The sequence below is a fragment of the Corythoichthys intestinalis genome, chromosome 4 (assembly GCF_030265065.1).
Source record: "Corythoichthys intestinalis isolate RoL2023-P3 chromosome 4, ASM3026506v1, whole genome shotgun sequence".
Lineage (NCBI taxonomy): Eukaryota > Metazoa > Chordata > Actinopteri > Syngnathiformes > Syngnathidae > Corythoichthys > Corythoichthys intestinalis.
This window is the reverse complement of record NC_080398.1, coordinates 59,068,202-59,080,477: the sequence shown is the minus strand read 5'-3', so window position 1 is coordinate 59,080,477 and position 12,276 is coordinate 59,068,202. Positions and strand designations below refer to the sequence as shown.

General features: G+C 41.6%; 1 protein-coding gene across 1 annotated transcript in view; it reads right to left on the bottom strand.

Moving 5' to 3' along the window:
* LOC130914576 (oxysterol-binding protein-related protein 11-like) overlaps positions 1-12,276 on the bottom strand; it is a 122,250-nt gene that overhangs the window by 94,889 nt on the left and 15,085 nt on the right. The window contains exon 3 of the mRNA XM_057833898.1: positions 11,427-11,506. Within this exon, the coding sequence (XP_057689881.1) occupies positions 11,427-11,506 (80 nt within the window). The remainder of the gene's footprint in view (positions 1-11,426; positions 11,507-12,276) is intronic.

Genomic DNA, 12,276 nt, shown 5'->3' with positions numbered 1-12,276 from the left:
AAATAGTAAGTACTCGCCGCTTTTAACCGATGTGCGCATGTGTTGGACGTCTCGCCGACTAGAAGGAATTGCAGAAGACCGTAGTTCTCATCTCGTGAGTGACATACTACGTGATCACCCCGAACATCCATGGCACGCAGAAAACTTCCGTAGGTCAAAACGTACTAAATATTATAGATTTTTAAATCAATGGTAATATTTTATGTGTTTCTCATAACAAATTTTAGTAAAAGAACAATTTTGGCTTATAAGAGGGTACAAGTCTTTAAGTCTGAGGTTCCCTTTAAAATTGATTGATAAATTAGTTGTCAACTAATTTGATCATTTGGGCCCCTATTTTGTGTGTAATGTGATGCTGCACGCACGGGCCAATGAGTGGAGCAAGAGAGTTAACGGCTACACTCGGGTTGTGTTGCTGAATCCATAATATTACAAAGTGTCGAGAGTTAAATTGTTAGATTGTCTTTTGTGTTGTTAGATCCAGTGTGAATCTGTCAAATGTGAGTAAATGAAGATAATTGTATTGTTTGTATTCTTTGTTCATGATACGTTAGTACTTGGCATGGAGTGCCAGGCTAGTTAGCGATGATGCCAATCAGTGTCTTAAGTGTCCGTTTTTTGATGATGAGCGCATATGGCTCTCTGCCAACCCATCTTAAATGTGGAAAATTAAACCACTGCATGGTACCCCAAGTCTCACAGGCGCTTCACTTTCGTGACTTTTTGGACTGTCAAAATGTCGCCACGAAACGACCACCCCCAAAAGGCTCCGCCTGTCTCGGGCACTGTTTGACAAAACCCCCTGGTTGTCCCCGATTGTGGTTTTCTATTACAGGAAATATATGCGGCGCCACACAATGTTTCTATTTGCCATTTTCCTTGTAGTGAGTGCTGAAGGGAATAGTTACCTTTCTTGCACACAACATATAACTGTTTGCATTACTCTAACACGCGTAATATAATCAATCAGGGAATAGTATCATTTCTCATATTTACTGTAGAATTGTTTATATTACTCTAACACACCTAATATAAGATAAACAGCACTTACACCATAGTTTAATGAAAAGAAGCAGAATAGAGGATACACAACACCATCTTATCACAGTAACCCAACGCCATTAGCAAGATTGACGCACCAACTCTTGCAATCAGTTCTCCCGGGCACTCCAGGACAAAGAGCAGGGCGCTCTGTCCTAAAACAAGCAGTATCGGAGAGCACCTCGCTCAACCAGGATAACAAGTTGATGGCGGGTGCCCGGGACGTCAAGACCAGCGTCGGTCGCTGTGGCAACCACGACCCAGCCACGAAGGATGACGCACGAACCTAACCGCCCAAAACCTGCCACAGAGGGATGATCCCAAGACACCACCCAGCCACGCCTTCAGCCCGGCCCACTCCACCGCAGCTTTAAAAAAGAACTGAACATTTAGATAACACGGTCGCTGTTCGGGAACATTTCCATGTTGCCTTGTTTGCCGACCCTGGATCCAGCAAGGTCCCCTCCGTCGTCTGTTTTTGCCTTGTTTTTAACCATTGTCGACGAATAAATTGTCAACCTGTTTTCGGTGAGCCTTCTTCAAACTTTTGGAACATGGAGTCAGTACAAAGGGTTAAGATGGGAGTGAATGTGCGGAATCTTGGCCTCCACCGGTTGGCTTGCGGCAGCGGTGCCAGCGGAACAGCATTTCGTTCGGCTGGCGATGTTTCCGAGGCTCGGGGGGGGGGGGGGGGGTAGCGGAGCGAATTCCTTCAGTGCACAACTGCGCAACGATTGTAACAACCCAAGTAACGTTGTTAGCTTTTCTTTGTCGTTTTCTCAAGTTTTATCCCAATCACAACTCGGCGACTGCTGATAAAAGCAGAGCGTGAACATCTGCCTCCTGTGTAATGCATTTAAATGTGTTCATGAAAGAAACAGTGCTTACAAAACGGACTCGGACACGCTGGCAGAAGAATATAGAATATACAGTGTGTGTTTATATACATACTTACACATAGACACAAACTGTATGGCTCTTGTGGAATCACATTTTAAAATATTTTGGGTTATGGCTCTCTCTGTCTAAAAGGTTCCCGACCCCTGTCTTAGAGACAGACAGACCAAGTCGAATCAAGGGTCTGCTGGGAACCTCAGCCTTCTATAAATACCTCAGAGTCAATCCAACCACTTCCCAGTGACGTGTATAAGTGAGCAGTGAACCAACATGAAAATGCCCTTGAAGTCAGTGGGAGGACGTTTATGATTCTGTTTTCGGATTGGTGTGTAATATTTTACCAGAGGCATTGATCGGATTCATAAATTCATAAACTTACGTAGTCAGTTCCAACTAATGAATCAGAAATAGTGAAACACATAATTTTGTACAATTTAATTGCCATATTCTGGACAAGGTATGTGGATTGCTTCTTTGTATGTAGTATTGAATTATGTTTTGGTATAGCTATACAATATATTTCATATTGTGTATTCATGTTTGATGTCAGTGTTGTTTTCGTCAACAATGATGTCAACGAAAATATTTCGTCAACGAACAATTATTTCATGACGATGACATAACAACGGGCTAAAAACGTGGCTCTGAAGACCAGAACATAATGAGACGAATGCCAGTTTTCATCTGATAAGACGACGAGACGAAAATGCGACTTCATCTCTGTCATATGGTGCAGTGTGTGGGTCGTGTCACTCACGTGAGATGTGCTGCGCCTCTCCCTCCTCACCAGAGTTTAGGATGTGTCTCAAGCTAAGCTGCGCTCCGTATGGCTTGTTTGAAAGCACAGGAAAATTCTAGGTAGGTTTCATTGAAAATACAGTGATACCTCTACATACAAGGTGAATTCGTTCCAGGACCTTGTTTGTAAGTCGAAATGGTCGTATGTCGAGCAGGATTTTCCGTAAGAATACAGCATAATTCCATTTAAACCGACACTAAATCCTTAATAAATCCTGCTGGTACTATTGCAAATAGCAATTACACAGACCAAACATATATTATGGATAAAAATTGGAATAATAATATAATAATAACTAATATAATGTAACAAACCGGGTTCTAATGTGGCAATGTATTTTTATGTGGTGTACCTGCACAAGTAGTGTGGCTGATGTGTCAGATTGAGGGAGGACTTTTTACTTTCACTTCATTTGTTCAGCTGTGCGGACAGTAGGCATGTTGTGTTAAACAAGTTCTGAAATAAATTATTAAAAACCTGACAAAGCTGGCGATTTCTTTGGCGATTTTACGATAAAAATAATTGTCACCTTAAAGTGCATACGACAGGAGAAAAAAAAGTCTTAAATAGGATTATTATGTGAATTAGAATCATATTTTGAGACAATTCGACTATATACAACAATTTAGCAAAGAACAGATGACGAGAAATTAGTTTTTTAATTTGCCGGTTAGCCACGCCTACCAAAATAGGGCTCTAGCGTCCCCAACAGGTGGATGACGTCAGCGGAGTCACGATTTCATCTGATTTAGTATGCAGCCCATTGAGGGGGGATTATTCAGAACGAGGAAAACGCGACGAAGAGAGCCACAAAATGTCATTGTTTCAGTTTCTCCACTCCAATACTTTTACAGGATATTATTTTTATCCCAGTATTTTTCCCCAATAGCCTAATATATGGCATGGTCAGGACAAATAACAGTCTTGTGCTGAACGGAATATGAAATAACAAAAATGCATATATTCAAACAACATGGCAAAATGACTCCATAATGCTCAAAACTGTCGACTTCACCTTTACTGTCGCACCTCCCGAACGATATTTTATGCAACCTAAATCGGGCTTATGTCATTTCCCTTCCCCGGCTTCGGAGAATGTAAACAAACCAAGAGGCGTGACAACTAGCAGACATGCAAACCCAAACCGAGTGATATTTCAAAGTCTTTGAAGCGGAAAATCACACATAACTAGCCCGGATAATTTTAATTCTGTCACACTTAGACAAGATGAGCGGACTCAGATGCAGAATTCAATCTTTTAATAATATAAAATGGTCAGAGGTAAGTACAAACTGAGGGCGCTCCAGCAGGAGGAAATAACGGCCTATGAAACAAAAATAATAAAAACGAGAAACAAGAGAGGCAGGCAAAATGCCCTGGAGTTTACAATTACAACAAAGGGCTACGCATGAGGCACTAAATAACAAAGAGCTATGGCAGAATACTATGAACAACTCACAACTTAGAATATCTCTGGCTATGGACTGGCTTTGGTGGCAATGAAGGGCAAAGACACTTTGGCACGAGACTAGGGAGTGACAAACAATTTAAGCACATGAGGAATAGGGCACAGGTGGGAACAATAGGTAATCATAATCAGAGACAGGTGAGACAGCAGGACGGGTGAGTGGTGGAAACAGGAGGGTGAGGCTTCAAAATAAAGCAGGAAGAGACAATATACAAAGACGTGACAACCCTCACCCAGGCATGACAAATTCAATTCAATTCAATTTTATTTGTATAGCCCTAGATCACAAAAATGTTGTCTCAAAGGGCTTTGCAGAGGCAATATGATACACAATCAGAAACAGCAAACGAAGCAACAAAGATGAATAAATAAATTCAAGTCCTGGGTATCCCCCATCCTTAGACCCTCCATGTCGGCAAGGAAAAACTCCAAAAACTCCAGTCTTCGGGAGAAAACGAGAAACCTTGGGGAGTACATGACGACTGGGTTGTCGATTGTCTATGCCGATCGGCAAACCGCCCGGCGGAGAGCAATTTACAGCTCGTTTCCCTGCTACTACGGACAGGAGAGCTCGCCGGGGAAGCAGCTGGACAATGACCGCTGAACAAACCGGCTGACGTCGGAAGAGCGTGTAGCTGCCAAATGGTCATCACGAATATGGCAAAATAATGCTTTACTACACGGCGAAGTCGTAAACAGCTAACGTGCAGCTAATGTGTATGAGGAGAGCTTTTTACGTACCCATCCATGATCTAACGAAAGTAGTCCTTTATTTAAAGAAAGTTTGTAGTGTTTACTTTGTAATCGCTGTATTTGCGGCTATTTTTAACTCAAAGTTGCAATTTCTGATCGGTTGGAAAATTTGACAGAACGCCGGGCACATGAAGAGGAGCAAAAGCCGAGTATAGTCCTCTCCCGGCGGGGGGATGTGCGACAAGCCGCTGGTCGTCGGCCGAGGGAGCAAGGAGCATGTCAGCCACAAAATGCAAGCCACCTACAAATTAAAATGATCCCAGTATTTCACATAATACAAAACACAATGTTTACTCACTTCCTGGTAAGTCCAATTGTCCCATAGTAGTAGGGCTTGTTTTGGCCAATATCCATCGGTGATTGGGAACCTTTTGAAACCCCAAAAAGGCGCACACGCCTCTCCCTCGTACAGCAAGATTTTTCTGCAGCCGTTTTGCAAAAATTATCGTCATAATCCGCAAAATCAGCTGAATCCTTAGTCCTTCTCATACAACAGTACGGCTGTATAGTGAAGAGGTCTCCTTCCTCCGTACACGTCACAGCGCCCTTTTTTCTCAACTTGAGACTGTTGCCGGAAGTCACTCATTTTCATGGCGCGGGATTCAAAAAACTAAATAAACATAGCGATCGCTTCCACACACATCCAAGCGGTCCATTTCATTCAGGAGCATAAAATACCGCGTGTATTATGAGATAAACCTGCTTTTTCGTGTCACAGGCACTTTAACTTATAAAGACTGGCGAACGGAGGAGGACAATCTACGGCCGTATTGTTGAACCAGTTCACGGATGTGCGCCCTACGCTCATATTTTTCTTTATCATTTCCATCTTCATTTTAATGGTAAGCCTCACCTTTATATTTTTTCACCACCTGCAACAACTTTGTTGGAAGCCATGTTGATTTCTCCCACAAGATACTCAGCAGTGCGTCCGTCTTGCGGGAAAAATTGCAGCGCTGTCATAAATCGTCGTATTTCGAGCATGCCGTCGGATGTAGAAACAAATGGTGTGTAATTTTACATCAGATGTCGAAAAGATCGTGTGTCGAAGTGATCACATGTCGAGGTACCACTGTGATGCACTGCTTTTTCTGACGAGGGTGTATTATCACGAAGTTGGCGTTGTCCTTGTAGACGCAACAATATATGCTCGTTTATGTTCATTCGAAATTGTTGTATACCTTTTTTTTTTTTATTTTTACTAAAACTGAATTTTACAGACGAAAATATTTGAGTTACTGTTGGCTAAAACTAGGTGAAATTTTGATGAGATTTTGTCAACTACTAAAACTAGACGAAGACGAAAACATTTTGAAATGACTAATTACTAAGACTAAAAATTATCCAAAAGACTGAGACAAAAATTAAAAGGGCTGCCAAAAACAACACTGTTGGTTGTGATACATAGGTATTCTGAATGATGACTAAGCAAAAGAATAAAGTGAAAAATCTGGGTCATAATTTATAACAGAAAAGTTCAAATCGATAAATTGACGCTTAACTACAACTTTTGCACTATCCTTTTCACACTTGGACGAAATGGAGCAGACTCAGATGCAGAATTCAGTCTTTATTATAACAATAGCTCAGAGGTGGGAACAACTGAGGGCGGAGGGGAAAAGAAACGTACAGAGAAACAAATGATACAAATGAGAAACAAGGGAGCCAGGGAAAATGCCCTGGAGTAGGTCATTACAACAAAGGACTAAGCATGAGGCACAAAATAACAACAAACTTACAACGTAGAATATCTGTGGCTATGGACTTGGGCTGTAGTGGCAACGAAGGGTGAAGTCACTTTGGCACGAGACTAGGGAGTAACAAACAATTTAGGCACATGAGGAATGGGGCATAGGTGGGAACAATAAGTAATCACAATCAGAGGCAGGTAAGGAATCAGGAAGGGTGAGTGGTGGAAACAGGAGGGTGAGGCTTCGAAATAAAACAGGAAGAGACATAACAATATACTTTGACGGGAAAAGGCACCGTTCTCGCACACACCATATTATTGTTTGCATTAGTCTAACACATTCATCTAACTATAGTTTAGGCAGACTTCACTCAGTGCCCTTGACACAGTAAAGTTAATCACCTTATCGGGGCTCCTGAGGGGGAAAAGGAAAAATGGTACCATTTCTCGTAGGCACTGTCTAACTGTTTGCATTACTCGAACACACGTAATATAATTAACCAGGGAATAGTATCATTTCTCATATTTACTGTAGGACTGCACCTAATATAAAATAAATAGCACAACATAGTTTAATGAAAAGCAGCATAGATACACAACGACATCTTATCATAGAAGCCCAACATATGCGTCAAGAGCAAGATTGACGCACCAAAACTTGCAAATCAGTCCTGCAAGGACAAAGCGCTCTTTGTCCTAAAACAAGTAGAGCCAGCCCGGATAACAAAGTTGATAGTGGGCGCTTGTGATGTCAAGACCGGCGTCGGTCGCTGTGGCAACCACATCCCATCCACGCATGAACCTAAACAGCCCGAAACCGGCCAGAGAGGGATGATCCCAAAGCAACACCCGGACACACCTTCGGCCGGCCCAGGGACTTAAAAAACACTGGACACTTAGATAAGACAGATTTGCTGCTCGGAAACATTTGCTATGTAGCCTAGCTTTGGATTCAGCATTGTTCCCTCTGCCGTCTGTTTTTGCCTTGTTTTTGACCATTGTGCACGAATAAATTGTCAATCTGTTTTCGGTGAGTCTTCTTCAAACTTTTGAAACATGGAGTCAGTACAAAGGGTTAAAATAAGAAGAGAACGCACGAAGTTCCGCCTTCCCGGTTGGCGCACGCGAGGCAGCATCGGCCGAGCAGCACTTGTTTTGGCTGTCGCTGTTTCCGTGCAGCTTGAATGGGGAGGCGAATTTCAACAACTTAAACATGAGAGAACCCTCACCAAGGTGTGACAATCCTCGTTACATTTGTTCACTGATTTGCTTGGCGAATCCGCAGGTTTGTTTTTACAAACAATTCACTCCATATCACAAAAATTTAAATGTACTGTATATGTTAGAAATAAAAACGTTGAGTCTATACAGTTGGAGGAAGTTCCAGAAAGAAACAACAGTGGTGGAATGAGCAGTGCATTGAAGCCTCTGATGGCAAGACATGATGAGCATGTATGAATATGATTAGATAATAGTCACATGGTTATCAAGTTAAGCACACAACATGAGTGTGCTAACACATTCGCAAATGGACCGTACTAAGATGTGCTTAAAATATCAGCCACCTGATACAGCTGTGTGTGGAGAGGACTGAACAGATGGGAGCTTTTAGCGGTGAGAACCAAAAAGGACATTAAGTCATTTGCTGAGAGGGAAACAAAAGCAACACCATCAAAGCGTGTGGATTATTTTGGTTGTCCATTTAGAAAGAACAGGTCTCATCATCCACCACAACCCTGAGCATGCATTGCTTTTACTGCACCTGTGAAAGTGAAAATGTCAGGGAGGATAAACCATTACAGAGATGCTTCACATGCCTGAACGGAAGGGATGTAGACCCTGTAAGAGGCTAAATAAAACTAACTACTTCACAATAACAGTATCTGGGTGGAATCTAATCTGTCTCCAATGTGAATCAAAAACCAAATGTTTTGAAGAGATCTAATCCAACTAGATCTTATCCAATACAGAGGCAGGAAAGAGAAGAGAATTGATTGAACACTATTGTATTATAAGAGATGTCGAATTTAAAGGCGCAAATGTAAAATTGGTGGCCAAACATGGTACTGCTAACAGGATGAAAATGCTGAAGCGCACAACATCCCCTTCCCATTTGGGCTGCCAGATAACTGCTTCGCAATTATGGTGACCACTTCCATAAGGTCAAAGTGGAAGACATATTTTTAAAAAACATGATAGCATTGCTTTGCACAGTTTATAGATCATATTTGTGTAACTCAATAGTAAAAAATACTAATTAAAGGTCAAACTTTTTAGTTTACAGTACAGTGTTTTCAAATTGCAACGTGCCCAAGAACAAATCTTATTTTGAAACAGTGGTCTGCCAAAATATTCTACACGAAGAAACGTCCAACCAATGCCCTGCGACCTTGCGCACACATGCGCAGATCAGTTAAAAGCAGCGAGTACTTATGAATGTGTGATATTTTTTTATGTGTAGTTAGTCTGCATCGTAGCAGTGTCTTGTTGTGTCACTCATGTGACGTGCTGCTGTCTACAACCAGGGTCCTCTTCAAGCACACACGGTTTTTTATTGTTAGTTTTCTTATCTTCAAGAGAGAGTATGTAATGTTGCTTTAGCCTTTAAAGATCTGTGCTGAGTGATACCACACATTAAATATAACTCTTAGCATTAGCATAGCATTCATGTTTGTGTTAACATTAGGCTAATAGTAACGGTGAGCGTCCTCCTCCAACTATCGGACAGCATATTTTTACATGCAGTTCGTGGCGTCCAGATGGGTATAATTCATTGAAAATAATGTATTGTTTACCTGCTGACTGTGTATTATCGTCAAGTTGTCGTTGTCCTTGTGTAGGCGCTACAATATGTGCTCATCTGTCAATGTTCATTTTAAACTGTTGGAAACCTTTATTTAATCATTTATTTTTGGACAAGTACACCCACGTAAACGTACTTGCGGTTTAGTGCATGTAAATAAACGTACTTGTGGTACAAGTGCATGACGTACAGTGCCTTGCAAAAGTATTCGGCCCCCTTGAACCTTGCAACCTTTCGCCACATTTCAGGCTTCAAACATAAAGATATAAAATTTTAATTTTTTGTCAAGAATCAACAACAAGTGGGACACAATCGTGAAGTGGAACAAAATTTATTGGATAATTTAAACTTTTTTAACAAATAAAAAACTGAAAAGTGGGGCGTGCAATATTATTCGGCCCCCTTGCGTTAATACTTTGTAGCGCCACCTTTTGCTCCAATTACAGCTGCAAGTCGCTTGGGGTATGTTTCTATCAGTTTTGCACATCGAGAGACTAACATTCCTGCCCATTCTTCCTTGAAAAACAGCTCGAGCTCAGTGAGGTTGGATGGAGAGTGTTTGTGAACAGCAGTCTTCAGCTCTTTCCACAGATTCTCGATTGGATTCAGGTCTGGACTTTGACTTGGCCATTGTAACACATGGATACGTTTATTTTGAACCATTCCATTGTAGATTTGGCTTTATGTTTTGGATCATTGTCCTGTTGGAAGATAAATCTTCGTTCCAGTCTCAGGTCTTGTGCAAATACCAACAGGTTTTCTTCCAGAATGTTCCTGTATTTGGCTGCATCCATCTTCCCGTCAATTTTAACCATCTTCCCTGTCCCTGCTGAAGAAAAGCAGGCCCAAACCATGATGCTGCCACCACCATGTTTGACAGTGGGGATGGTGTGTTCAGGGTGATGAGCTGTGTTGCTTTTACGTATCATTTTGCATTGTGGCCAAAAAGTTCAATTTTGGTTCCATCTGACCAGAGCACCTTCTTCCACATGTTTGGTGTGTCTCCCAGGTGGCTTGTGGCAAACTTTAAACGAGACTTTTTATGGATATCTTTGAGAAATGGCTTTCTTCTTGCCACTCTTCCATAAAGGCCAGATTTGTGCAGTGTACGACTGATTGTTGTCCTATGGACAGACTCTCCCACCTCAGCTGTAGATCTCTGCAGTTCATCCAGAGTGATCATTGGCCTCTTGGCTGCATCTCTGATCAGTTTTCTCCTTGTTTGAGAAGAAAGTTTGGAAGGACGGCCGGGTCTTGGTAGATTTGCAGTGGTCTGATGCTCCTTCCATTTCAATATGATGGCTTGCACAGTGCTCCTTGAGATGTTTAAAGCTTGGGAAATCTTTTTGTATCCAAATCCGGCTTTAAACTTCTCCACAACAGTATCTCGGACCTGCCTGGTGTGTTCCTTGGTTTTCATAATGCTCTCTGCACTTTAAACAGAACCCTGAGACTATCACAGAGCAGGTGCATTTATACGGAGACTTGATTACACACAGGTGGATTCTATTTATCATCATCGGTCATTTAGGACAACATTGGATCATTCAGAGATCCTCACTGAACTTCTGGAGTGAGTTTGCTGCACTGAAAGTAAAGGGGCCGAATAATATTGCACGCCCCACTTTTCAGTTTTTTATTTGTTAAAAAAGTTTAAATTATCCAATAAATGTTGTTCCACTTCACGATTGTGTCCCACTTGTTGTTGATTCTTGACAAAAAAATTGAATTTCATATCTTTATGTTTGAAGCCTGAAATGTGGCGAAAGGTTGCAAGATTCAAGGAGGCCGAATAGTTTTGCAAGGCACTGTATATGCATATTCTTGTCCTGTTTTTGCAACCTTAGTTTACAACGCCTGCTGAGCTCTGGCATCCTGGACGAAGACAAATAACTTATTTCGTAATGGGCTGATTGGTGGATTTAACAGATTTAAAAACTAGTTTCAATGACTGGCAGTGTGGCTGTGTGTGTACCTTAGCCCCATAGTCAGAGTGGCACCGAGTACATAGCTGTAGTTGTGTCATCCATAACTCCTGTTCCTCTGCATTTGATGCTGAAAGAAGCAAATAGAGACTGCTGTTACTGCTGATCGTATCCAACACAGAGACTAGGGGCTTCACTTTTGTAGATAGTACAGCTACGCTACAAAATATACGCTTTTTGCTATAAACGGAATATTTTACAGTTTACATAGTGTTTTGACCTCTGTGAAATTGGCCCCCCATCAGACGCAACTTATATCAAAAATTGTGTTTGTGCAGGTTTGTGCTATAGAAGGTTTCATTTGTTCTATTGTTTTTGAGATATTTACAATTGTTTTATAGGTCAATATGAGGTCAGCCATTCCCCCATTTTGATCTAAACCAGCTAAAAATGGTGGCAATTATTTGTGTTGTAAAACCTTTTGTTTGTGCTGCAAAGTTTTTGAAGATATTCTGCTTTAAATTCACAGTGATGACATCTTGCAGACCCCATCTACGGTGGAACGGAACCGCAATGGTGCCATTCGTTTGTGCTGGTTTGCACTGTAAAAAAATTGTTTGCACTGCAACGGTTTTTTAGATGTTCAAGTTTTAATTTGTAGTGACGATGTGACACAGCCCCCATTCACGACGGTACGGAAACTCAACTGTGCCATACGTTTAAGCTGCGTTCGTGCTGTAAAAAAATAATTTGTGCTGCAACGGCTTTGTAGATATTCATTCATTCATTCATTCATTTTCCATGCCGCTTATTCCTCACGAGGGTCGCGGAGGTGCTGGAGCCTATCCCAGCTAACTTCGGGCAGTAGGCAGGGGACACCCTGAATTAGTTGCCAGCCAA